General features: G+C 46.2%; 1 protein-coding gene across 1 annotated transcript in view; it reads left to right on the top strand.

Moving 5' to 3' along the window:
* AK5 (adenylate kinase 5) overlaps window positions 1–27,016 on the top strand; it is a 351,659-nt gene that overhangs the window by 321,050 nt on the left and 3,593 nt on the right. The window contains exons 11-13 of the mRNA XM_063939044.1: window positions 13,842–14,005; window positions 15,741–15,857; window positions 19,903–20,094. Of these exons, the coding sequence (XP_063795114.1) occupies window positions 13,842–14,005; window positions 15,741–15,857; window positions 19,903–20,094 (473 nt within the window). The remainder of the gene's footprint in view (window positions 1–13,841; window positions 14,006–15,740; window positions 15,858–19,902; window positions 20,095–27,016) is intronic.

Here is a 27,016-nt window from a genome sequence, read left to right as displayed (position 1 = left end):
ATAACGGCTCCATCATCATTATCATACCGCTAGTACTAATAACATGAGGGGGGGCACGTATAACGGCTCCATCATCATTATCATACCGCTAGTACTAATAACATGAGGGGGAGGGGGTGTATAACGGCTCCATCATCATTATCATACCGCTAGTACTGATAACATGAGAAGGGAGGCGTATAACGGCTCCATCATCATTATCATGCCGCTAGTACTAATAACATGAGGGGGGCACATATAACGGCTCCATCGTCCTTATCATGCTGCTAGTACTAATAACATGGGGGGGCACATATAACGGCTCCATCATCATTATCATGCCGCTAGTACTAATAACATGAGGGGGCCACGTATAATGGCTCCATCATCATTATCATACCGCTAGTACTAATAACATGAGGGGGCACATATAATGGCTCCATCATCCTTATCATGCCACTAGTACTAATAACATAGGGGGTATAACGGCTCCATCATCCTTATCATGCTGCTAGTACTAATAACATGAGGGGGGCACGTATAACGGCTCCATCATCATTATCATGCCGCTAGTACTAATAACATGAGGGGGGCACGTATAACGGCTCCATCATCATTATCATGCTGCTAGTACTAATAACATGAGGGGGAGGGGGCCACGTATAACGGCTCCATCATCATTATCATGCCGCTAGTACTAATAACATGAGGGGGCGTATAACGGCTCCATCATCATTATCATGCTGCTAGTACTAATAACATGGGGGGCACATATAAAGGCTCCATCATCATTATCATGCCGCTAGTACTAATAACGAGGGGGAGGGGCCACGTAAAATGGCTCCATCATCATTATCATACCGCTAGTACTAATAACATGAGGGGGACACGTATAACGGCTCCATCATCCTTATCATGCCGCTAGTACTAATAACATGAGGGGGGCACATATAACGGCTCCATCATCATTATCATGCCGCTAGTACTAATAACATGGGGGGGGCACATATAATGGCTCCATCATCCTTATCATGCCGCTAGTACTAATAACATGAGGGGGGCACATATAACGGCTCCATCATCATTATCATGCTGCTAGTACTAATAACATGAGGGGGCGCGTATAATGGCTCCATCATCCTTATCATGCTGCTAGTACTAATAACATGGGGGTATAACGGCTCCATCATCCTTATCATGCTGCTAGTACTAATAACATGAGGGTGGCACGTATAACGGCTCCATCATCATTATCATGCCGCTAGTACTAATAACATGAGGGGGCACGTATAATGGCTCCATCATCATTATCATGCCGCTAGTACTAATAACATGAGAGGGGGGCACGTATAACGGCTCCATCATCATTATCATACCGCTAGCACTAATAACATGAGGGGGGCGCGTATAACGGCTCCATCATCATTATCATGCCGCTAGTACTAATAACATGAGAGGGGGGGCACGTATAACGGCTCCATCATCATAATCATACCGCTAGTACTAATAACATGAGGGGGGGACGTATAACGGCTCCATCATCATTATCATGCCGCTAGTACTAACAACATGAGAGGGGGGCGTATAACGGCTCCATCATCATTATCATACCGCTAGCACTAATAACATGAGGGGGAGGGGGCACGCATAACGGCTCCATCATCATTATCATACCGCTAGTACTAATAACATGAGAGGGGGGCACGTATAACGGCTCCGTCATCATTATCATACCGCTAGCTCTAATAACATGAGGGGGGCGCGTATAACGGCTCCATCATCATTATCATGCTGCTAGTACTAATAACATGAGAGGGGGGGCACGTATAACGGCTCCATCATCATTATCATACCGCTAGTACTAATAACATGAGGGGGGGGACGTATAACGGCTCCATCATCATTATCATGCCGCTAGTACTAACAACATGAGAGGGGGGCGTATAACGGCTCCATCATCATTATCATACCGCTAGTATTAATAACATGAGGGGGAGGGGGCACGCATAACGGCTCCATCATCATTATCATACCGCTAGTACTAATAACATGAGGGGGTGTACAACGGCTCCATCATCATTATGCCGCTAGTACTAATGACATGGGGGGTATAACGGCTCCATCATCATTATCATACCGCTAGTACTAATAACATGGGGCACGTATAACGCCTCCATCATCCTTATCATGCCGCTAGTACTAATAACATGGGGGGTATAACGGCTCCATCATCATTATCATACCGCTAGTACTAATAACATGGGGGGGGGGCACGTATAACGCCTCCATCATCCTTATCATGCCGCTAGTACTAATATCATGAGAGGGGGGGCGTATAACGGCTCCATCATCATTATCATGCCGCTAGTACTAATAACATGAGAGGGGGGCACGTATAACGGCTCCATCATCATTATCATACCGCTAGTACTAATAACATGAGGGGGAGGGGGCGTATAACGGCTCCATCATCCTTATCATGCCGCTAGTACTAATACCATGAGGGGGAGGGGGCGTATAACGGCTCCATCATCATTATCATGCCGCTAGTACTAATACCATGAGGGGGAGGGGAGGACGTATAACAGCTCCATCATCATTATCATGCCGCTAGTACTAATAACATGAGGGGGGGACGTATAACGGCTCCATCATCATTATCATGCCGCTAGTACTAATAACATGAGGGGGGGACGTATAACGGCTCCATCATCATTATCATGCCGCTAGTACTAATAACATGATCAGCAATAAAATTCACTTCATAAATCTATATAAAATCTCATAAATAAGAGATTAATGAAATGGATAAATGGAACGAGATGACAATAACATCGGATGTAATGGGCTCGCTGTTATAAAACGCATATGAACAATTTATTACTATTTCCGAACGGTAAAAAAAAAAATGGAATGAGATGACAATAACATCGGATGTAATGGGCTCGCTGTTATAAAACGCATATGAACAATTTATTACTATTTCCGAACGGTAAAAAAATAAAAAAAAAATCCAGAAAATATCAAACATTGCTCGTAAATTACCTTCGGCCGATGAGCCTCCAGAGGGAGATGGAAAGCGTCGGCCATATGCATTGATTTGAGCTATGATATGAGACATGAGGCATAATATGAGGCTTAAGACATTGATATGAGGCATGATATGAGACCTGAGGCATGATATGAGACCTGAGGCATGGTGGAGGGGCTGAGTCGGGAGGTAATTTAGAGTAGACCTGTATGTTGGTTGCAGTATTTTGTGTCGGATTCAGGGAAGTACATGTGACCAGCAGAGGATACGGACGAGCGGGGCAGCAGTATACACTAAATATGTTTCACCAGGAACATGAATGAAGCTTTTGGGTTCAGAATGGATTGTCTGTTATGGGGTGGCCCTGTAAGAAGAGAGTTGCAATAGTCCATGTGGGAGATGATGAGTGCATGAGGTAATGTTTGTGCAGTGCATTGTGGGAGACATACCTGTGTATTAGGTGGTTCTTAGACGCAGGTAACAGGACGGTTCTGAGTCTAGGATGACACCCAGGCAGTGAGACAGGGTAGGTAATGCTTCTGGCCATGTCAGATAAGTAGTCATACATACCTACCGTAATAATATCTCCCGGAGAAGCCCAGTGATAAGATGCAGATGGCAGAAGATGGGGGCTATTTGCTCCCTCATAAAATGCTGAGAATTACGCGTCTAGGATTGGCATATTTGCCCCCTTACTTAGCAGGATCTGGGGCGAGTGTGGTCTCGCCATCTTGGGGGCTTGGCTGCTTCTCCTCTGAAGCCAGGGCCCTGTTACAAAAGCCTCTGAAGTGGGATTTCCAGTTACTATTAATGGGTTTTACTACAACAGAACCTCAGCTCAGCAGCAGCTTGTACTTATTCCGTCTCTGAGCGCAGGAGATGGAACGCAGATATGAACGCGGATAATCTGCAGTGGGCACAGTTGTGGCTTCAGACGCAAGCGGCTGATGTTTTCAGTCTGCGCATATGTCCCAATGGTCACTGCCGGGGAGACACAGTGCAGACTTCGGCACAGAGAAGTGGAATTTCATTGGCCGTTTGTAGGTGGTGGCTAGTCAGATGCGGGCGTGTGGTGGTGAACAAAATTTGCCGCAGTTGCACTGACACCTGTGGCCACATATCCCCTGGAATTCTGTGCCTCCAAAGGGCTGGTGCAGTGCACTAAAGCCTTGGAGAGAGATAAAGTAGAGAGAGTGCACCAGCCAATCAGCTCCTAACTGTCATTTTTCCAACACAGCCTATAACATGGCAGTTAGGAGCTGATTGGCAGGTAGTTTATCTCTCTCTCTCTCTACTTTATCGCTCTCCAAAGCTTAGTACATACACCTCACAGCCGGCAGGCACCTCTGAATGAAATCCGTAAGTCTCGGCATTAGTATAAAGGCACAGTCACGCTGAATCAGGCCCAATGACCCCTTATGCAGACTCTATAGTCGCTGAAGACTGCGGCGCATCTGCCCCTGAGCGGCAGTGACAGGGACACGGTGCCTGCAGACAAATCACTGCTTAATTACCAGATAACATCTTATCCTTTCCATAATCCTAATAATTATACGTCCTCTGAGACTGTGAGGTTTGTATCATACATGTACAGAGGACACTACTTCGGTCTGGCGCTGTGCCGGGTATAAGTAAAATATTCATACAAAGCAGTTGGTTACACAGTGCCGCTGGGAATCTATTACTGGTATAAATATACATATATTGTGTATTAATACATAATAGATCACTGAATGTACATACATAAAATGGTGGGAGCAGAAGAGGGCTGACAGTGGCCCAGGGGCAAACAGCAGCAATAATCATCCACATGTATTCCGTCTTGGAGGTTTGAGGTTGCCCCCCTCCGATACACCCTCATGCAGTTCCTCCCATTTTATGTGACAGGAGTTATTTTAATACTGTACCGGTCTTTCACCGTGGAGGCAGCCATTTTGTGTCACGAACCAATATTTTTGATAATGCAGCCAATCCATTCATTAGGGACTAGTCCAGTGTTTCCCACACCAGGTCCTCACGGCCCACTCACAGTCCAGATACTAAGGATATTCATGCATAGGTACAGGTGGTTAATTATTACCTCAGACAGTTTGATTTACCCACCTGTGCTGAAGCAGGAATATCCCTGAGTGGGCCATGGAGACCGGGTTTGTGAAACACTGGACTAGTGACAACACTGAGGTATGAGGCAATGCTAATATTAACCTGAATTCAATGAAAATGCAGTCTAGTCATTCACTAGGGACTATTCGCATACAAAAGGAATTGGTTCAGACTACAAAATGGCCGCCGTCACCATGAGCAGATTTGCGTTTTTATTATTTGTCACAAATAAACTTTTTTCCCCATAATTGCTCATTTATAGTCCAGTTTATTTTACTCTTCTGAGTCACTTTGCTGAAACCAGAGACAGTACTTTTTTTTTAGGTCAGTTGGCATTACAATGGTAAATAATGCTAGTGAGAATGACATTACTGGTAAAATCCACAAGCAACAACCTATATTTCAGGTAGCAGAACCACAGGCAGATGGCAAGGATAAAAATGAGCTTAAGGGATAATATTTAGAATATATTACAGAGCAGATACAGGATTAGTGACCACGGGGAGGGGGGGGGTGGGGGGGGGGGGTTGGGAGACAGGCGCTGCCCTCTTTACTGTGTGTCTAAGCGGAACAAATTGAATACACTTATCTTAAACCTTCTATATAAAAAGTATTATTATTTTTTTATCCTTTTTGAAAACAATCAATCTGACCTTACCCCCTACATAATTTTTACACTCTTAGGGGGTCATTCCGAGTTGTTCGCTCGTTATTTTTTTCTCGCAACGGAGCGATTAGTCGCTAATGCGCATGCGCAATGTCCGCAGTGCAACTGCGCCAAGTAAATTTACTATGCAGTTAGGTTTTTTACTCACGGCATTACAAGGTTTTTTCTTCGTTCTGGTGATTGTAATGTGATTGACAGGAAGTGGGTGTTTCTGGGCGGAAACTGGCCGTTTTATGGGTGTGTGTGAAAAAACGCAAACGTTTCTGGGAAAAACGCGGGAGTGGCTGGAGAAACGGAGGAGTGTCTGGGCGAACGCTGGGTGTGTTTGTGACGTCAAACCAGGAACGACAAGCACTGAACTGATCGCAGATGCCGAGTAAGTGTGGAGCTACTCTGAAACTGCTAAGAAGTGTCTATTCGCAATTCTGCTAATCTTTCGTTCGCAATTTTGACAAGCTAAGATTCACTCCCAGTAGGCGGCGGCTTAGCGTGTGCAAAGCTGCTAAAAGCAGCTTGCGAGCGAACAACTCGGAATGACCACCTTAGTATTTGCCACAATTATCTTTCTCGCATTGGGTTTACCAGGGCAGAATGACGCGTTCTCAGATAATGGATGCCTGGCTGTCTGGAAAGAATACTAAATCTGGTGTAGCGCACACTGAAGATCCGGAATTAATCTGGTTCCAAATCAGCCACAACACAGATGAAGGCCGAGGATAAATTCCAAAGGCAAGAGTGACCAAAAAAAGCCAGCAGTCCAGCGATCCCAAAGGCAGGTATACACATAGCAAGCTCTTTGCTTTGTGTATACCTGCTTTTGGGATCGCTGGACTGCTGGCATTTTTTTGGTCACTCTTGCCTTTGGAATTTATCCTCGGCCTTCATCTGTGCTGTGGCTGATTTGGAACCAGATTAATTCCGGATTTCCATATAAAGTGGACCCTCACCACCTTATCACTGAGGACACTCCTACTGCAAAAACATCGGAATTTGCTAATAGCCGATTAAGGAGGTATTACCCGGTGACTTTTCCTGTCAGAGTGAATCCTAGCCAGCCCATATGAAAACCCAGTATAATATGATACCCATGCAGGTTGTTTATATGGCCTTTACATTTTAGTTTTAAAATGTGTTAAGTGTTTTTTTAAATAAATGTGTACAATTCTTTTTATCTAAACCGCTCAGACAATTTTTTCATTTGTTTCATGACAGCAAGCGCTGGTAAAATCCTGTTTGTTTTATTCTACCATAATTCGGGGACTTCACCACCCCCGTACCAGCTGCAATTGATAGCGCACCTATATATATTTCTCTTCACACTGAAGATGCTGGGAAGTAGTTTCTACACATCATGCAAAATAGCGCTTCAGAGCTTTGGGTCCTTGCATAATGGCCAGAGCAGGATTAAGACCCATAAGAGGCTAGTTAGGCAAGACACGGGTAAAGTCAGAGGTTCTCAAGCGTGGTCCTCAAGGCACCCAGCAGTCCAGGTTATAGGTACTGTATATCCGTGGCTCACCACAGATGGCTAAATTAAATTGGCTGAGATGCTAATGAAGTCACCTGTGGCCAAGCATGGATTACACCTACAGACTAATACAAATTTAGACCCCAAAGAAGTTTATTGGATGATCGATTCCACTGTCCCTTGGACTTTCTCAGAAGAAGGACTAGTAGAAGTGTCTCATTGAGCGATGCTGACCACAGAACGTCCTGCCCTGTATCTCTCTGAGTGTTTTATTTAGAATGATAAATGTCAGTGATAAAAAGAAAGCCAATAAGAAGTAATTTAGCACACGTGCCAGTGGTCTGGGCTGCAGACATTATTAATTGAAGAATCTTTCCAGTGGCTGCATCTTATAATTGGATTTTTTTCACGGGAACAACAATATAAATTTCTGAATATTAATTTACCTCCTGGGAGTATAGCTGCGCGGAACACTCACCGCTTCCGTTTGGCTGCCGTCACGCTGTTACTTCTGATTGGGCCGCTTTATGGGGCGAGGATTCATGTCGGTCTTGTTTTTGTATACAGCAAATTCAGTTTTTATCTCCAACACTTTGTTTTAGGGAAATATATATTCTCTATTCACGTTGGCAAAACTTGTATTTTTCATGTAATTTTTCCCAAAAATGAGGTAACATCAAATACTTTGGTGAAGTTTTATGAGAATTAAATAATGTTAGTTTAGATACATTTATTATGTCGTACTCACCTGATATTCGATAATTACTTGACTAGTCCATGAAATTATCACAAAAAGGTTCATTCATTGTTATAACAGCGGCATTCCCTGTAATCGCCAAATGCACAGGGGGAAATCTTCCTGGGAACAAAGCATTTCACGGGCGAGACTGTTGGTTATAGTTACGGAAAGTAGCGAGTGTGCTTTATTTGGGGTGTGTCTGCGTGTTTGTTTTTTGAAAAAAAGATCCCTTTACCGAATAAACAGCATAATATAGCACAGCAAATGTCAGAAAATAATAACAGCCATTTTACTACCCAGAATATGGCCACCTTCTACTGTACAGCAAATGGCCACCATTTTCCTACCCCACAAATGATCATCATCAAAATATCCTGAAAGTGGTCATCATCAAGTTACCCAGCAGATGGTCATTGTCAAGTTACCCAGCAAAAGGTCATCAAATACTCAGCAGATAGTTGTCATCCACATACCTAGCAAATTGTAGTCATCATCATAAATATAGTCAGCACATGGCTGTCATCAACATAGCCAGCAATGGTCATCATCATAATGCTCATCACCACCACCATCAATGGTCATCTTCAACATGCTCAGCAGATAGTCATAATCATCACCAGCAATGGTCATCATCAACAAGCCCAGTAAATGTCATCACCATCACCAGCAATGATCATCGTCAACATGCCCAGCAGATGGTCATCCTCATCTTCACCAGCAATGGTCATCATCAACAAGCCCAGTAGATGGTCATCACCAGCAATGGTCATCATCGATAAGCCCAGTAGATGGTCATTATCATCACCAGTAATGTTCATAATCAGCATGTCCAGCAGATATTCGTCATCATCAGCGGCATCCGCCGCAATGGTCGTCATAATCTTCAACATACCCAGCAATGGTCATCATCGACAAGCCCAGTAGATGGTCATCATCATCACCAGCAATGGTCATCATCGACAAGCCCAGTAGATTGTCATCATCATCACCAGCAATGGTCATCATCATCGACCAGCCCAGTAGATGATCATCATCATCACCTGCAGTGGTCATCCTCAACATGCCCAGTAGCTGGGTCATCACCATCCTCATTATCATCACTAGTAATGGTTATCATCAGTATGTTCAACAGATATTCATTGTCGTCAGCAGCTGCAATGGTCATCATCATCATCAACATACCCAGCAGATGGTCAGTATCAGGGTTCCCAGTGAATGTTCATCATCATGGTGCTGCAGGGTGCCCATTTTCCTGCCCTCCCCACACACACATGTGCTTGTTGTGTGACATCACGTACGTGTGGGAGAGGGATGTGCAAAAACCGGGTGCCTCCTTGTCCTGCTACCCACCACGCAGGTCACATCGCCAAACCTCAGAAGCCATGAACAGGTGTTTTCAATATTTCTGACTCTGGAAACAGTGAGCTAACCAGTGACCCAGCAAATTAGATGACCTTACCTGTGTATTAAAGAAATGCCCAGACCTCAGCCTGCTGTGTTGGAAAGTGACAGTGAATCTGCCTATACCCGGATACTGAGTGTGGGCCAGGTACAGCGCTGACTGCTTGGGGATAGCTCTCCCCCATAGTTCTGCTAGTTGATAGAAATGAGGTATCACCTACACACAACCTTTACCTGTGTCTTCCTCCCATTCTATGTAATGCAGTCACAAAACGTTATACAAATGATCGCACTCCGGTTTCTCAAACTAAACCCCTATTTCTCTTACGTCCTAGAGGATGCTGGTGTCCACATTAGTACCATGGGGTATAGACTGTTCCACCAGGAGCCTTCGGCACTTTAAGAGTTTGAGAGTGTGGGCTGGCTCCTCCCTCTATGCCCCTCCTGCTCGGACCTTCTAACTGGATCTTCTGGACAAGTGGTCAGGATCTCATCTCCACATGCACCAGAGAATTCGTCTGTCGCCAAGGGCCAGGATTTCACTCCTCTGGTGGCTCCAATTGCCTCACCTTCTGGAGGGCCGCAGGTTTGGGATTCAGGACTGGGTCCTTCTAACCACGGATGCGAGCCTTCGGGGCTGGGGAGCAGTCACTCAAGGAGTAACCTTCCAAGGAGAGTGGTCAAGCCTGGAAGCCGGCCTGCCCATCAACATCCTGGAACTAAGAGCCGTCTACAACGGTCTTCTTCAAGCCACCCCTCTTCTAAGGAATCGGGCCATTCAAGTGCAGTCGGACAACGTAACAAAAGTGGCTTACATAAACCGACAAGGCGGAATGAAGAGCAGAGCCGCAATGTCAGGTGACAAGAATACTCCTCTGGACAGAAAAGCACGCATTGGCGCTGTCAGTCATCTTCATTCCTGGAGTAGACAACTGGGAACAGACTTCCTCAGCAGACACGATCTCCATCCAGGGGAGTGGGGTCTCCATCCGGAGGTGTTCGAGGAAATAACGGACCTTTGGGGATTACCCCAAATAGACATGACGGCCTCTCACAGGCAGTGGCAGTGGACGCCCTGGTGTCTCCGTGGTGTTCCAGTCAGTGTACGTGTTTCCACCATTCCACTCATCCCAAGAATCCTAAAGCTCATAAGGAGAACAAGGGTTCAAGCGATCCTCATTGCCCCAGACTGGCCAAGAAGGGCTTGGTACGCAGACCTTCTGAATCTACTGCAAGAAGAGCCGAGGCCTCTTCCTCTTCGGGAGGACCTGCTGCAGCAGGGGCCGTTCGCCTATTAAGACTTACCGCGGCTACGTTTGACGGCATGGAAGTTGAGCGCCTGATACTTGCTCGGAAGGACATTCCGAAGAAGGTCATTCCTACCCTGATACAGGCTATGAAAGGGGTAACGTCTAAACATTACCATCGTATTTGGAAAAAATATGTCTCTTGGTGTGAATCCAAGAAGTTCCCTACGGTGGAGTTTCAACTCGGACGTTTTCTCCTATTTCTGCAGGCAGGTGTGGATATGGGCCTGAGGTTAGGATCTGTGAAGGTCCAGATTTCGTCCCTATCCATTTTCTTTCAGAAACAATTGGCTGCCCTCCCTGAGGTTCAGACTTTTTCGAAGGGAGTTCTGCACATCCAACCTCCCTTTGTACAGCCTACGGCGCCTTGTGGCCTTAACGTGGTGTTGCAGTTCCTCCAGTCGGATTGGTTTGAGCCTCTACAGGAGGTTGAGCTCAAATTTCTTACATGGAAGGCGGTCACGTTGTTGGCCTTAGCTTCTGCTAGACGTGTGTCCGAATTTGGGGGCTTTATCCTGTAAAAGCCCTTACTTGATCTTCCACGAAGATAGAGCTGAGCTCCGGACATGTCAGCAGTTTCCACCGAAGGTTGTGTCGGCATTTCATATCAACCAACCTATTGTAGTGCCAGTGGTTACTGACTCCTCAATTACATCAAAGTCCTTGGATGTTGTAAGGGCTCTGAAGATATATCTGAAGAGAACTTCTCGTCACAGAAAGTCGGACTCTCTGTTTGTCCTGTATGATCCCAAGAAAATTGGGTGTCCTGCTTCTAAGCAGACTATTTCTCGCTGGATTAGGTTCACTATCCAGCATGCTTATTCTACGGCAGGATTGCTGTGTCTAAAATCTGTTAAGGCCCACTCTACTCGTAAGGTGGGGTCTTCCTGGGCGGCTGCCCGGGTGTCTCGGCGTTACAACTTTGCCGAGCAGCAACTTGGTCTGGGTCGAACACGTTTGCTAAATTCTACAAGTTTGATACTTTGGCCTCTGAAGAGCTGAAGTTCAGTCAATCAGTTCTGCAGGAGCCTCCGCACTCTCCCTCCCGTTCTGGGAGCTTTGGTACATCCCCATGGTACTAATGTGGACCCCAGCATCCTCTAGGACGTAAGAGAAAATAGGATTTTGGTACCTACCGGTAAATCCATTTCTCGTAGTCCATAGAGGATGCTGGGTGGCCGCCCCGTTTCGTTTTCCTGCAATTGTTATTTGGTTCAGTACAACTTCGTTTTAGTTATGTACTGCATTGTTACTTGGTAAGTAATCTTGTTCAGCCGTTGCTGATGTTTCAAGCTAGTTAGCTTGATGTGCCTTGTATGTGTGAGCTGGTATGAATCTCACCACTATCTGTGTTAAATCCTTCTCTCGAGGATGTCCGTCTCCTCGGGCAGTTTCTAGACTGGTAGGAGGGGCATAGAGGGAGGAGCCAGCCCACACTCTCAAACTCTTAAAGTGCCAATGGCTCCTGGTGGACCGATCTATACCCCATGGTACTAATGTGGACCCCAGCATCCTCTACGGACTATGAGAAAAGGATTTACCGGTAGGTAACCAAAATCCTATTATTCTGCCCAATGACAGTGCTGGATATTGTAGACCGCAGAGAAGTCTGTGTTTGTGTAACTGTAATTACACGCCTGTGCGATGGTGGATGAGTCACATAATTGTAGAGTGTGTGCGAGGTGGGGACCACAAAACAATTACATTGTGTCTCCCCTGTTATTTTCTGCCACCTCAGTAATTACCCTCTGTACACAGAAGACAACACGCATCATCTGATTGTTAGGTTTAGTTTTGACAACGTAACTACCAGTGTAAGGATACAACCTCATCAGATGTTACAATAATCCGGCGTCTTGTCACATCACTTACTCGTTATATTCTGCAGAACGTTCTCCTTGATTTATACACAGTAGCCAACATTTCTAACCAATTCCAGGGCCGCCTGCGGGGGTTGTGCCTCGTTATTCTACTGCCTGAGGCAGCAACTGGTTCTGACAGTATATTTCCCTATCCCTTATCCTAACGACTGCCGACATATGCGTGTGAGTTGTGCGCACCTCGCAAGACCTTCAAATAGTGTACTTTGTAAGCGTTATTAGGTCCATGAACAGGAAAACATGGCCCAGATTTATCTAGCCTTGGAGAGTGATAAATAGCACAACCAATCAGCTCCTAACTGTCATTTTTTTCTCTTCAAACATCATGTAACATGACAGCTAGGAGCTGATTGGTTGGTACTTTATCACCGTGCAATATATCACTCTCCAAGGCTTGATAAATCTGGGCCATAATACTCATCTATACTGATAAAGCTGGGGGGGGTCATTCAGTCATTATCAGACATCATACGAAGGCCTACTGCGATCAGGAAGCATGCAAGTGTAGCTGTCTCTTTTTGTCTGTTTTTGTGTGCATGACCAATGAGGATCTGTTGTATTCGGTCACAATCCTAGTGTGATGTTGGGCAACGCATGCAGCCATATCTGCACAAATGCTCAGCACGGGAGATTGTGTTGTCTTAATAATAAATTGTGATTGTAAGAAGTCATACTTCGAGGTGACCTAAGACGATCCTATACCTATATACAGTGTAAATGGCTCCAAGTTACATCATGTTATGTTGTTGGACACTTTAATGGAAATTGGCAACACTGTAAGGTTGTATCCGTGTGTAATTGGCTACAGACAGTATATACAGAGTATCCATGGCTAATGCATCTGGCCAACAAGAAGAGACGTTGTACTGTGCATCCAATATATACATCAAGAATAAGGTCCATTGTCAGAATTTTACCCAGAAAACAATCGGTAAGGGGACGTATTCCCTGACCTAAGTGCAAACTGACCTCTCTTAGCAAAGCCCCATATTCTTATATGAAGTCTGAACATGATTGTAGATTTTCTGTTCTTTTAATAAACCTCCAGCCAATAGTAAGACGCGCTGATGTTCCTAATCTCACTGATCCCGTGTAATTGGTGAGTAAGATGGTCAGTGGTGTAGGGTACAGGGGTAGCGATGGTGGCAACCAGCCCAGGAGCCTCACACCTCATTACTAACCCGCTCCTTCCTCTAGCGACGTATGAGAGGCCTGTCCGTCCATGCAGCTTGTCTCACTCATCGTTTCCCATCTTTTCCATGGAAGGTGGCCCGGGATCTGGGAAAGGAACCCAGTGTGAAAAGCTGGCACAGAAGTACGGACTCTCGCACCTGTCTATAGGGGATCTACTGCAGAGTGATCTCGCGGTGGCTTCAGAGAGAAGTAAACTGATGAAAGATCTCATGGAGCGAGGGGACCCGGTGCCTGTGGTACGTAGACTGGAAATGTGTTTTCGCATCCATGGGGAGATGTATCAAGCCTTGGAGAGAGTTATAGGTGGTGATTTATCAAATCCTGGAGAGAGAGATAAAGTACCAGCCAATCAGTTCCTAACTGTCATTTTTCAAACAGCCTGTAACATGGCAGCTAGGAGCTGATTGGCTGGTACTTTATCTCTCTCCAGCTTTGGTATATCTCCCATATAGTGTAGACGTTGCCCGTCGGATTCAGTCATTTCAGAGCCTGTGCTAGATAAAGAATCTGACGGGTGCTTTGGGCAGCTTCTCCACTTTATCTCTCTCCAAGGCTTGATACATTTCCCCCCAGCCCGCATGAAATTTCCAGATTGATAAATTCATAACCGTACGAAACGCCAAACGTCTTCCTTAGTTCCATTTCTCTCTGATTTCCAAAGATATCTGTATGTAACGTCATTTCCAGGGTGTATAACAGCACAGATGCCTGTGAGCCATCCCATAGGTGTCTGTATAGCAAGATCTCTGTGCAGTGCTGCCCCCATACTGACACCGGTACTGAGCCTGGTTATAAGATCTCTGTGCAGTGCTGCCCCCATACTGACACCGGTACTGAGCCTGGTTATAAGATCTCTGTGCAGTGCTGCCCCCATACTGACACCGGTACTGAGCCTGGTTATAAGATCTCTGTGCAGTGCTGCCCCCATACTGACACCGGTACTGAGCCTGGTTATAATGCAGCATCTCTGCACTGGAAATGTCTCTATTACACAATGACTGATTTATAAATCCTGGACGGTGACAGTAGTGACGGTCACATCTTATACACACAGTAGAGGATATATCACTGGTCAGTTGGCATTAGCCATTGTACGCACTAAACAAGTGTCCTTCTACCAAAGTCCATTTTATACCATGTAGTTGTATTTGTAACTTGCCTTTTATATCAAGTTTCAGTCCGTTCACACTGTTCATCTGTAGTAATAGTGACACTGATACAAATGGTTATATGCATAATCTTGTTTGGTAATAGGATGACTTGCACATTTGGTTTGCATGGTCTATTATGGTGGAAATACGTTACTTCCTAATACTGTCCTGTGGTAAGATAGGGTCAGCTGGCTCAACATACCTTTGGGCAACTCCTCCACACTCCAAGACTCGATACATCTCCCCTATAGTACCTTAGTTTATTTCTCCATGTACTCACCTCCGTCATGCAAGTATTTATCATATATGTCCACAAGCTTTAGAATCTCGGCTATCTCCAGTCCATTGAACCAGTTCTGACTGCAGGCTTCAGCTCATCGTGAATTGCAGAAGGTGAATGACCCACGTGGTGGGAATGCGCAAATGGTCTATACATACTGGATTGTCCTTCTAGAAGATCTTTGTATGTCGTGTGCATGGCAATGATTGTAGGCTCTCATCTAATATGATCCATACTTGCCTACCTGACCCTCTCCATGAGGGAGAAAATGCTCTGTTCCTGGACTTTCCTGGTAATGTATGATTGCCATCACCTGTGGTGAGCTAGGTAATTGATAAGAAAGGTGTTTCACCACAGGTGATGGCAATCATACATTATCAGGAAAGTCCAGGAACAGAGCATTTTCTCCCTCATGGAGAGGGTTAGGTAGGCAAGTATGATATGATCACGTCTTGGATAGAACCATTGTGTGTGGGGCGACTCTCATGGAGACTACTCGTCAGCTGCGTGGATGTCTCATACGGTGTTTCTCTGCCACAGGACATCATACTGGAAATCGTGAATGACGCCATCAGTTCCTCACTCGGGAGCTGCAAGGGCTTCCTGCTGCAGGGGTTCCCCAGGGAGATCAAACAGGCCGAAGCGTTTGAATGCAAGGTCAGTATTAATGGTGAGATACATCCGTGGCCCTGTGGTCAGACATTAGCTAATTGTCTGTGGCTGTGGTTACTACGAGGAATTGGTGGGTACTAAGGTTGGGTGACCACCGGCTACAAAACCCCTATTGTCTCCTAGAAGCTCTACCCGGGCAAGTTCCAACTGGGTCTGACAAAATCATTATACATTACATATATATGCACTGGCATGTGCGGCTGTGCCACAAATGTGTCTCGCCCCCCCCCCCCCCTTCCCCCTCCCCTTTGTTTATGGCTAGAGGAGGGCGACCGATTGGAACCCCAGGAATCCACAGACTCTCCACTGTTGGTCCAGGCAGTTATCCCGCTGATTTCCTGACAATTTCTTTGTGGAGTCTCTGCATGCCTCTAACTATTATTATTATTATTATTATTGTTTAATTATCTAGCACCAGCAATGTATACAGCACTATACAGAGAATGTTATTCACGTCAGTCCCTGCCCCATTGGAGCTTACACTCTATATACCCAAACACGCACACAGACTCACACACTAGTGTTGATTGTGTTAGCTGCCAAACTTACCAATATGTGTTTGGAGTGTGGGAGGAGCCCGGAGCACCCAGAGGAAACCCACTCAAACACGGAGAGAACATACAAACTCTTAAGTGCTAACAGGCAGCAATGCTAACCACTATGCGACAGTATTGCCCACCCGGGGCAAATCTGGACCATTGTGGTCTGCCGGGGCTAGGCTACCAAATCACAGGCATAAGTGTCAGCTCTGTGGGTTATGTGGGTGCGTGTGCTCCCCAATATCTCAGCTGCCGCAATCCGTATTGTATGCAGTGGATATTGTGAGGTCTGTATGTGACATCAGTACATGACTGGGATGTGTGCAGATTGCAGCACATCTTCCGCAGAGCGGCATGCCCTGTGATCACACCCTGCGTGCCGGCACGATGCTTCCTGTGTGCGTTTGTTTCATCAGGTTATTACCATCACGATTTATACACTGACAGCGTCTGGTGCACTTTGCAGGCAGCTAGGTAGCCGAGTGGAATAAGAAAACACATTTCACACCAGGATAAGTTCCGTTCGTTCCACCTTCAGTCAAATCTCAGACTGTGCGATACTTAAAACCTTCAGTTTCACACATGGAGACTTATCAGAGCCTCCGGCGCATGGAGCAGATTTGTCCTAATCCGGGAGAGATTCTCCATACAGCTCAGTCCTGCAGCCAGAGCAGACAGCCTCCTCCACCATCATAGAAAACCATCTTCATTTAGGGCAGGGGTGGGGAACCTTTTTTCTACCAAGGGCCATTTGGATATTTATAAAATCCTTCGGGGGCCATACAAAAATTATCAACTTAAAAATTAGCCTGCCCCCCAGTAGTGATGCCCCTTAGTGGTACTGGGTGTAGCCAATTAAAATGGGACGTGATACACATATGCCCCCAATAGTGCAGTGCCAGATACACATATGCCAGTGCAGTGCCAGATACACATATGCCGCCACAGTGCCAGATACACAGATGACCCACAGTGCCAGATACACATATGCCCCAAAGTGCCAGATACACATTGCCCCACAGTGCCAGATACACAAATGCCCCACATTGCCAGATACACATATGACCCACAGTGCCAGATACACAAATGACCCACAGTGCCAGATACACATATGCCCCAAAGTGCCAGATACACATTGCCCCACAGTGCCAGATACACATATGACCCACAGTGCCAGATACACATTGCCCCACAGTGCCAGATACACAAATGCCCCACATTGCCAGATACACATATGACCCACAGTGCCAGATACACAAATGACCCACAGTGCCAGATACACATATGCCCCACAGTGCCAGATACACAAATGACCAACACATGCCCTCCACCCCATACTAGTGGTGTATAAATGACCCACAGTGCCAGATACACAAATGCCCCAAAGTGCCAGATACACATTGCCCCACAGTGCCAAATACACAAATGCCCCACAGTGCCAGATACACATTGCCCCACACATGCCCTCCACCCCACTGTGCTGCTCACCACTACTACTGCTGCTGCTGTGTGTCAGGGGAGGAGAGGAGAGCACACCGTGCGCCTCTCCTGCCCCATAATGCTCCTTCCGGCTGTGGTGTGTGTCAGGGGTCGGGGCAGGGAGGAGAGTGCAGCTATGTCGGGCGGTGGAAGCGGCGTGTAGGACCTCAAACCAGCTGCCGGTTCGTGAGCCAATCAGAGCTCGCCGACCGGTAGCGGTGGCTCCTGATTGGCTGCCGTTCCGCAAGCTCTAATTGGCTCATGAATCGGCGGCTGGTTTGAGATCATACCCACCGATGCCGCTGGACATAGCTGCGCTCTCCTCCCTGCCCGGACAGCTGAGACGTGCCCTGTCAGCAGCGGCGTGTCTCACTGACATACAACAGCGGGTGGGCCGGAACAAACGGCTTTGCGGGCCTTATACGGCCCGCGGGCTGGAGGTTCCCCACCCCTGATTTAAGGGAATAGAACTCTGTCAAATAATTTGCATTTTCAGACTTATGTAATTACACTGTGAGACTGTAACTGGCAGTGGCAGCTGTGATCAGGATAGCACCAGTTATATTAATGAAAGCAAACATGGGATTGGTTACTATGGGATACAGCACATCTGACTTACAGTATAAAAGGAAAGACACTGGTTAGAACTCCCAGGAAGAGAGCCTAGTACATACTGCTGTATTTACTTTTTGTCAGAATCCAATTGACCTAGCGGTATGTTTTTGGATTGTGGGGGGAAACCGGAAAACCCGGAGGAAACCCAAGGCAGTTACATGTCTGTAGTGGGTATTATAAAGTTTAAATGGATCTCCATTCAGTCTTTATTTGAAAATATGAAGCATAAAAGAGCCAGCCCCTCTTCTGATACACCGTCTCCTCGCCAACTCACGCCTATACTACCGATCGGATTTGGGTAATGTCACATACTTAACTTGTGCGCCCTTGTACATTGACTACATGAATTTGACTCTTCCTGTATCTGCTCCATTTGTCAGGACATAGAAGGCAGTGTAAGTACTGAGTTCTTGTCACACGAGCACTGATGCGTAATATAAACTCTGCAGTATCAGTGCTTGTGTGATAGTAACGCAGTACTTACGCTACTTGCTGTGTGAAGGCATATGACAAACGAGTTTCTAACACCTCATACCCACTGGCACTGATTGCGTGTAGTATACTAGTGTTTTTGATTGTAGTACAATGCATGCAAATGGGTATTAAAAATGGACACGATTGTGTTGCTTTCCCATTTCCCACTGGTGTCTGTGCCGCTGTCCTGTTGCGCTACCTTTGCATGCATTGTTCCCGCACACGCCTTGGTTCCATGTGCACACGCCTTGGTTCCATGTGCATTCACAAAGGCTGACCTCAGCCACAAATACAGGCTCACACGTTTGCGCTTACATTTATACTTCCTAACATAACGCCAGTGGTATGAGGCTTTCAGGTAACATAAACGTACTCGCCAGGGCCTGTGCGCCATAAGAATCGGAGAAGGGGTTTGAGAGGTCACAAGAAACCTTAGCAGCCGCTGACCCAGCACACAGGTGACAAATGTCCCAGCAGACGGCGACTGACCATTAGTTATCCGGTGACACAAGGAATCATTTGTATTAATGTCACATAGGTAGAAGGCTGTAGGATGAGGCCGCTATTGCTGCGCTGCGAGGGTAGGCGAGGAAGGCTGGGCGTTTGATATCTTTGTGTTATTACATTACTTTATGGTATAAACCATTTAAAAATTATTATAGCTATTGCCCTTTCATATCCAGCGTCTGAAACCGTCGAAAGCGCAGCGGCTTTGAAAAGCTCCACTTAGTAAATCTAGCCCCAAATGTTTTCCGCGCTTTCTGCTTTTACGTCCACAGTATGCTACGATAAAGATGTATGTTATATCGGAATGATCTTGTCGTAGGCTATGTTTAGTTATTCTATATGGTGGTGTTGGCCGCGATGACCTCACAATTCAGCGTTTTTCATGCCATTGTGTGTCTGATTCTTTGCCTTGTCAGCTGACTAAACCAAACCTTGTGCTGTACCTGGACTGTTCTGCGGAATGCATGACCACGCGGCTTGTCAGGAGGAATAAGAGCGCCCATCGGACCGACGTCTGTACAGACACCATCAAGAGGAGGCTGCAGATCTTCTACCAGGCCACGGAGCCCATACTCTCTTATTATGAAACACAGGCTACGCTATATAAGGTAATGATCCGGATATTGTGGTATGAGGAGAGTCGGTGCTTGTGGGGTATATGGGTAAAATAAAGATATTCCCATTGTTACCAGTTATCTCTTTCACGTGATATTGATGCATTTCTGCAGGAAACGGGAGCGCTGTTGTGTTCTGACTGGTATGTGCGTACCTGTGGCACTCTTCTAAGGTGTTAGGGTAATATGGGCCCCACAGTGCCCACTGGGCCCTAGGCCAGAGCTTAGGCTGCCTAACAGATAATCCAGCTATGCCCAATATTGGTTCAGCCAACAAAATGGCTCCACCATTAGCAGTGCCTTAGCAGGGCAATCTTCTGCCCCGTGTCGGCACCGTCCTCCCAAATTTATGACTTGTGCGGTTGTTGTGTCCCCAGCTCCTTCTGGCCTAGTCCCTAATATTGGCACCATAAGTAACCGGAGATGTATTTACAGAACAGTAGCGGCCAGAGACTGATTAAGACTCTGCATCCGTAGGCAAGATACTGGTTTGTGTTCCCGTCCATACAAATGGGTAATCCAGGCCCCTAAAATGTGCAATTCCCCAATAATCCACAACAGCACGACCACGAAGTCTGAGCGGCCTGCAGTGTATTTCATAGTCCCTATACTTTATTCTGTTTCCCTGTGCTCAGAATGTGCCCATACACTGTAATCGGTCAGAAGAATAATTGTGGAAATATTTGTACTTTTAAAGTGAAGTTTTCAAATCTATTTTTATTTAATCTCCGTCTCCGGGAATTGTCATGTTAGTTACTGTATACCCGAATGTAAGAGCTGCAGGTTCCTCGCACAGGTGACCGATAAAGCAGCAATTGTTCAATCACGCTTTGTAATTCCTGAGCCCGTGAAACCTTCTGCTGTTTGGAGAACAAGATGATTCTCTTGCCAAGAAAAGCAACAGCCAGAGGTAATCGTGTTTCAGCGTGAGCGGGGAGCAGGTCGGGCTCCTGTTTATCATCTGCGCCCGTCCATCTGTCAGGTGCGGACTGTTGCTGGGAGATCTCTCCTCCAAATCTCCGTCTGACAGCGTTCCCTTCCGGAGTCTCAGGCGAGAGCACCTGAGCCTTCAAACCGTTCCTTTTGGAACATGGACAGGAATGTAAATCTTCTGCTGATCTGCTTGTAAGTCAGTAAGGTGGAGCGGCAGACGCATGACCATTATTCATGGGGGCTGATCGGATTATATATAGAACAGGCAGCTGTCCGGCAAACAGCGTTGGACAGTTTATTTTTTGGGACGATAAAACGTGGCAGTTTTTTCCGGTGCTGTCACATCTCTTCCCGCACCTCCCCCCGCTGCATTTCATCCGTGTATATAAACATAAATGGGAATAATTCAGCCATATTTCCATGTGCGTCACCATCTAAATGCAAAGTGTTGCTTACTTACATAATGTTACTCATTTTGCAAAGTGTTAAAAGTCCTGGATTAATTAAAGCAGAGCTCGTAGCTATCTTGACCGAAGCTGATTTTAGGACACTGCCAGGATGTTACTATATATAACAGTACTGAGCGTGTACCGCGCACACCTGTCACTGGTGTGTGTGGTACTGCGGGGGTGGATTAGGGCATGACGCGGCCACACCTTCAGCTTGATATAACTCTCTTACGGAGGTGTACCCTGATTAATAAAGCTTGAATGTTGGGAGTAACGATTAAAAGTTGATTTCTACATCAGTAATTTGTTCCCTATATAACAGAAATGTTTCACCAGCAAAGAACGGATCTCTTAATGTAGATAGAGGGTCAGATATGCGGGCCAATATGCGGGCCTGCACTCCATAATGGGTCCATCTGTCCCTCTCCCAAATACATTGTGCTCACCGCTATGGATAAATCTCCTGTTTCCCGCAGTTCCCCCAAACTCCTGTGCCCTAAGCTGCAGCCTGATCAGCCTGTTGGTTTATCCGGTGATTTACATTTTGTTCCACAGAATATAAAAAAAATACAAAATTATCCTGTCTGAAAAGAACAACTTTAAAAAAAACAACCCCATCAATTAGCTGTACAAAACATAGGGAAAATATACTTTAATTAGTAAAAAATTTAGTTGTACATCCTCAAGACTTTTTCAATGTCCTCAACTATTATACACTAACCCTTATTAAGGAGAATTTCCAAACGACTCTTCCTAAAGAATTCAGAAAATCCCTATTTCTTAAAATCTCGTTAACATGAAATTCTTGAAGTTTATATCATTTTAAAATGCATTTTTAAAAGTAATAAATTGTACTAGAAGCAGCACATAGAGTCACGTAAATACAACTCTTTCCTGACTGTATTCCCGCTGTCTCCTAGCAACTTAGATGCTGGCTGCTACGTGCAGCAGCACACCGGTTTGGAATACCTTGTTACCTGACCTCAGCCTGATGTCTCCTGTGATTGGTCTGTCTCCCTTTCATTAGGGATTCTGGTCAGTTGCTGCCTGCCTGTGATATTCCCTAGTTCCTGACTCTAGTGATCTCGTCACACGGTCTCCATACAGTTCCCAGTTTGTTCCTGTGCCCTGTCATTGTGTTCTCATATCCTTGTATCCTGCCTCAGTCCTCAGTGTGCTATCCCTGCCAATCCTACACCTGTGCCCTGTTGGATTCTGCCCTGTACCTGCCATCCTGTATCCATACTCCGTGTCCTTGTCCAGGCTCCTGCCAAGTCCCTGTGAATTTACCCTGCCAGCTCTGATTTTGTGTACATCCAGATTTTGTGTCTCTGGATGCCATCAGCAAAGTATATTGATACCAGCCATGCCTGTAGTTGCAAGTCTGTGGCTAACTACAGTATTTCCAGTACACCTGAACCCACTTCTATTTTTATAGTAAAATAGGTTCAGGAACTCCCGCGGGTGGGCAGCAGTGGGTAATGTGGGAGGGGCTGCAGTGGGCGGTGCACCTTTGTAAGAAGAAAGACTTCCCATGTAAGAATAAAGAAACCAGGTGTGACCTCGCTGTAAGGGACGCAAACTCGCTGTAAGAGGTGTAGTATTGCAGGAAGACTACCTTATACCTCAGTTTTGCAACCTTCATGCCCAGACATTGGCCACCACAGAAAAATTAAAACCTGATTCATGTTCCTAGCAATATTTGTCATTTTTCATCCTTATAGTAATGCCCAGTATACATTATACTGCACACCGTAATGCCACACACTGCAATGCCCATTACACAATGACACATCATAGTGCCCATTACACAATATGCCACACACAGTAATGCCCATTATATATTATGCCACACACCATATTACCCATTACACAATATGCCACACACAGTAATACCCATTATACATTATGCCACACACCATAATGCCTATTACACGTTATGCCACACACCATAATGCCCATTACACATTATGCCACACACCGTAATGCCCATTACACGTTATGCCACACACAGTAATGCCCATTATACATTATGCCTCACACCATAATGCCCATTACACGTTATGCCACACACCGTAATGCCTATTACACGTTATGCCACACAGGTATGCGCCACACACAATAATGCCACTTACAAATTATGCCCAAAAGTAAGGCTTCGAATTACCTTTAAATTATCTGCTCATTGCCAGGGGTTTCATGCTCGTTGCCAGGGGTTTCTTGCTCTGGGTTCCATGCTCGTTGCCAAGGGTTTCTCTGCTTGCTGCCTGGGGTCTCATGTTCGTTGCCATGGAGTTTCCCTGCTCACTTCCAGGGGTCTCATGTTTGTTGCCATGGGGTTTCTCTGCTCGCTGCCAGCGGTCTCATGTTCGTTGCCAAGGGGTTTCCCTGCTCGCTGCCAGGGGTCTCATGCTCATTGCCAAGGGTTTCCCTGCTCACTGCCAGGGGTCTCATGTTCGTTGCCAGGGGGTTTCCTTGCTTGGTGCCAGGGGTTTCATGCTCTGGGTTCCATGCTCGTTGCCAAGGGTTTCCCTGCTTGTTTCCAGGGGTCTCATGTTCGTTGCCATGGAGTTTCCCTGCTCGCTGCCAGGGGTCTCATGCTCTGGGTTCCATGCTCATTGCTAGGGGTTTCCCTGCTAGTTTCCAGGGGTCTCATGCTCGCATACAGCTCCAAGGGAACAGGAGCGACTGTTATTGGCAGAAGACCCTCTCACCAGCCCTAGGGGTCTCACACAAATAACGCTGCCCCTAACATAAGATTTAAATTAAAATAAATTAACAAATTAGTCACAAAATAGTTTCTATAATAGGACCGTAATTTTGCGTCTACTTTTGAAGATGAAATGTGTGAACGCGCCGACACATTTGAAATTGGATGTAGTCAAAAGGTTGACATTGGCAAAGCCGATATTCACAGAATATCGACCATTATGGTTTTGGGTGCTCGGGAGCCTGTCTCTTTTACTGTGATGCCAGTATCATGTGCAGCGTCGGTATCTAGAGCCCATCCGTCAGGAAGCTAACTGCTTCCCGATTACATGTGTATGTAACATTTATATTGTGTATGGATTGTATAATGCAGCTTTCTCATATATACATGTCTATACTGGATTCAGAAAAACTGCCGCTTTTTATCTGGATGCATCGAGACTTCATAATTTGTATACGTATAATCTGCGTGCGAATGTATCAAACTATGAACGAGGACCTGTGTGTCTATACAATGTAGCAGTTATTTGTCCCAAAACCCGACCCCAATGTCACCAACATTCTCTTATAGGGTGGAGACCGGTAATGATAGGAATTGTGTCAACAGTTAAAACACCAAAAGCAAGGAAAATCGACATGGACGGGAGGCTGACATGTCATGTCGACAGTCAGCCAGTTGACCGTGTGGATTTACATTTGTGAAACGAATATGCCTAAACCTAACTGTAATCACAGCCCAACTCTAACCCTACAATTGTACGGTCAATACTCTGAATGTGGCCATTATGACCGTATGCCGTATTAAGTAGGATGATCAATAGACGGAGTCGCAGGGAGATAGGGTCACATTTACAAGCTTCCATAGCAGTCTTTCTTCAGGTGTGAAAAGGGGCGATTGGGGCAGATTTATGCGTAGGGAAAGGTGGTTACAGATCCTTACTGTAGCTGCAATTAAACACGAGACTTTTGCTGCAAAGGCCATACGCTTTCATAGCCCAGTAAGGAAGATCCGCTACTGCTATATTTAAAATGAAGCAATGCACGGCTAGAAATGCTGATCGCTTAGCTCCCTCTTCTGGTGGTTACGAGCATTACTGTCTGGACATCAGAGATCCCTCAGCAGTAAATTCGTAAGTTCTAGGGGGTATATTTACTAAGGTCCCAATTTTGGGCGAGTTTTTTTTTCTTCAAAGAGCCATCTCGGGAATTTACTAAACACAAACCTCGGCAGTGATGAGGGCATTCGTATTTGTTTTAACGGCAGAGTTCACAAATACGAATGAATACACCATCGGTCAGACACACCTGTTATTTTATACAACTCGGTAATTTACTAAGAATTCGTATTCACAATCACTGCCGCCAATAGCCAAGCACTGCCGGTAAATTTTCGAATTCGTAAATAAAAAAAAAACACTTTTCAAATAGACCTGCTTTCTGGATGCGTATTCTGATAGACATGCACGGATCAGTGAGAACCGTGCATGGTTATCTTTGGGAAGGGGTGTGAAAGGGTTAAAATACAATGAAAAAAATTGCGTGGGGTACCCGCTCCTAAGCATAACCAGCCTCAGGCTCTTTGAGCCGGTCCTGGTTGTAAAAATATAGGGGGGGAAATGCGGTGTCCCCCCATGTTTAAACAACCAGCACCGGGCTCTGCGTCCGGTCCTGGTTAAAAATAATACGGGGGACAAAAGACGTAAGGACCCCCGCATATTTTAAACCAGCACCGGGCTCCACTAGCCAGAGAGATAATGCCGCAGCCGGGGGACACTTTTATACTGGTCCTGCGGCCGTGGCATTACCCCCCAACTAGTCACCCCTGGCCGGGGTTCCCTGGAGGAGTGGGGACCCCTTAAATCAAGGGGTCCCCTCCCTCCAGGCATCCAAGGACCAGGGGTGAAGCCCGAGGCTGTCCCCCCCCATCCCTGGGCGGTGGATGGGAGGCTGATAGCCTTTGTGGAAAAAAAAAAAGTACCAGCATGCAGGGAAATAATGGGCCCGCTGGTACCTGTAGCTCTACTACCAAAAAAAAAACACTACACAGACACCGTGAAAGTACAATTTTAATTACACAGTCACACATATTTACCTACATCCAACGCTGTGATTCACGTCCGCTTGTCCAGTAGAATCCACGGATTACCTGTAAAAATAAAATGATACTTACAACCAATCCAGTGTAGATCTGTCCTCTTCTTAATAAACCGAAAAAACCCGATCCACGCTACTAAAGGGGTTCAATGTTTACACATGGAACCCCTTTCCCCGAATGGCGGAACCCCCCGTGACTTCTGTCAGTGAAGGTCCAGCCAGCCAATCAGGGAGCGCCACCTCATGGTGCGCTCCTGATTGGCTGTGCGCTCCTGCCTTGTCAATCAGGAGGAGCGCACTGGCTACAATGGAGCTTATCGCAGCTCCATTGTAACCAATGGTGGGAACTTTGCAGTCTGCGGTTAACCGCAAAGTTAATTGGGGTCACTCTTGTGGTTCTCCAAGTACTAGCTTGCGGGGGAGGCTTGCTGGGACTTGTTGTTCTACTACAAAAAACAATATTCTTTATTTTTACACAAAGGCTATCAGCCTCCCATCCACCACCCACGGATGGGGGGGGCAGCCTTGGGCTTCACCCCTGGTCCTTGGGTGCCTGGAGGGAGAGGACCCCTTGATTTAAGGGGTCCCCACTTCTCCAGGGAACCCCGGCCAGGGGTGACTATTTGGGGGAGGGGGGGGTAATGCCACGGCCGCAGGGACCAGTATAAAAGTGTCCCCCGGCTGTGGCATTATCTCTCGGGCTAGTGGAGCCCGGTGCTGGTTTAAAAAAT

This window comes from Pseudophryne corroboree, chromosome 9, assembly GCF_028390025.1.
Source record: "Pseudophryne corroboree isolate aPseCor3 chromosome 9, aPseCor3.hap2, whole genome shotgun sequence".
Classification (NCBI taxonomy): Eukaryota; Metazoa; Chordata; class Amphibia; order Anura; family Myobatrachidae; genus Pseudophryne; species Pseudophryne corroboree.
Note: the sequence above shows the minus strand (reverse complement) of the source record. Positions and strands in the feature narration are given on the sequence as shown.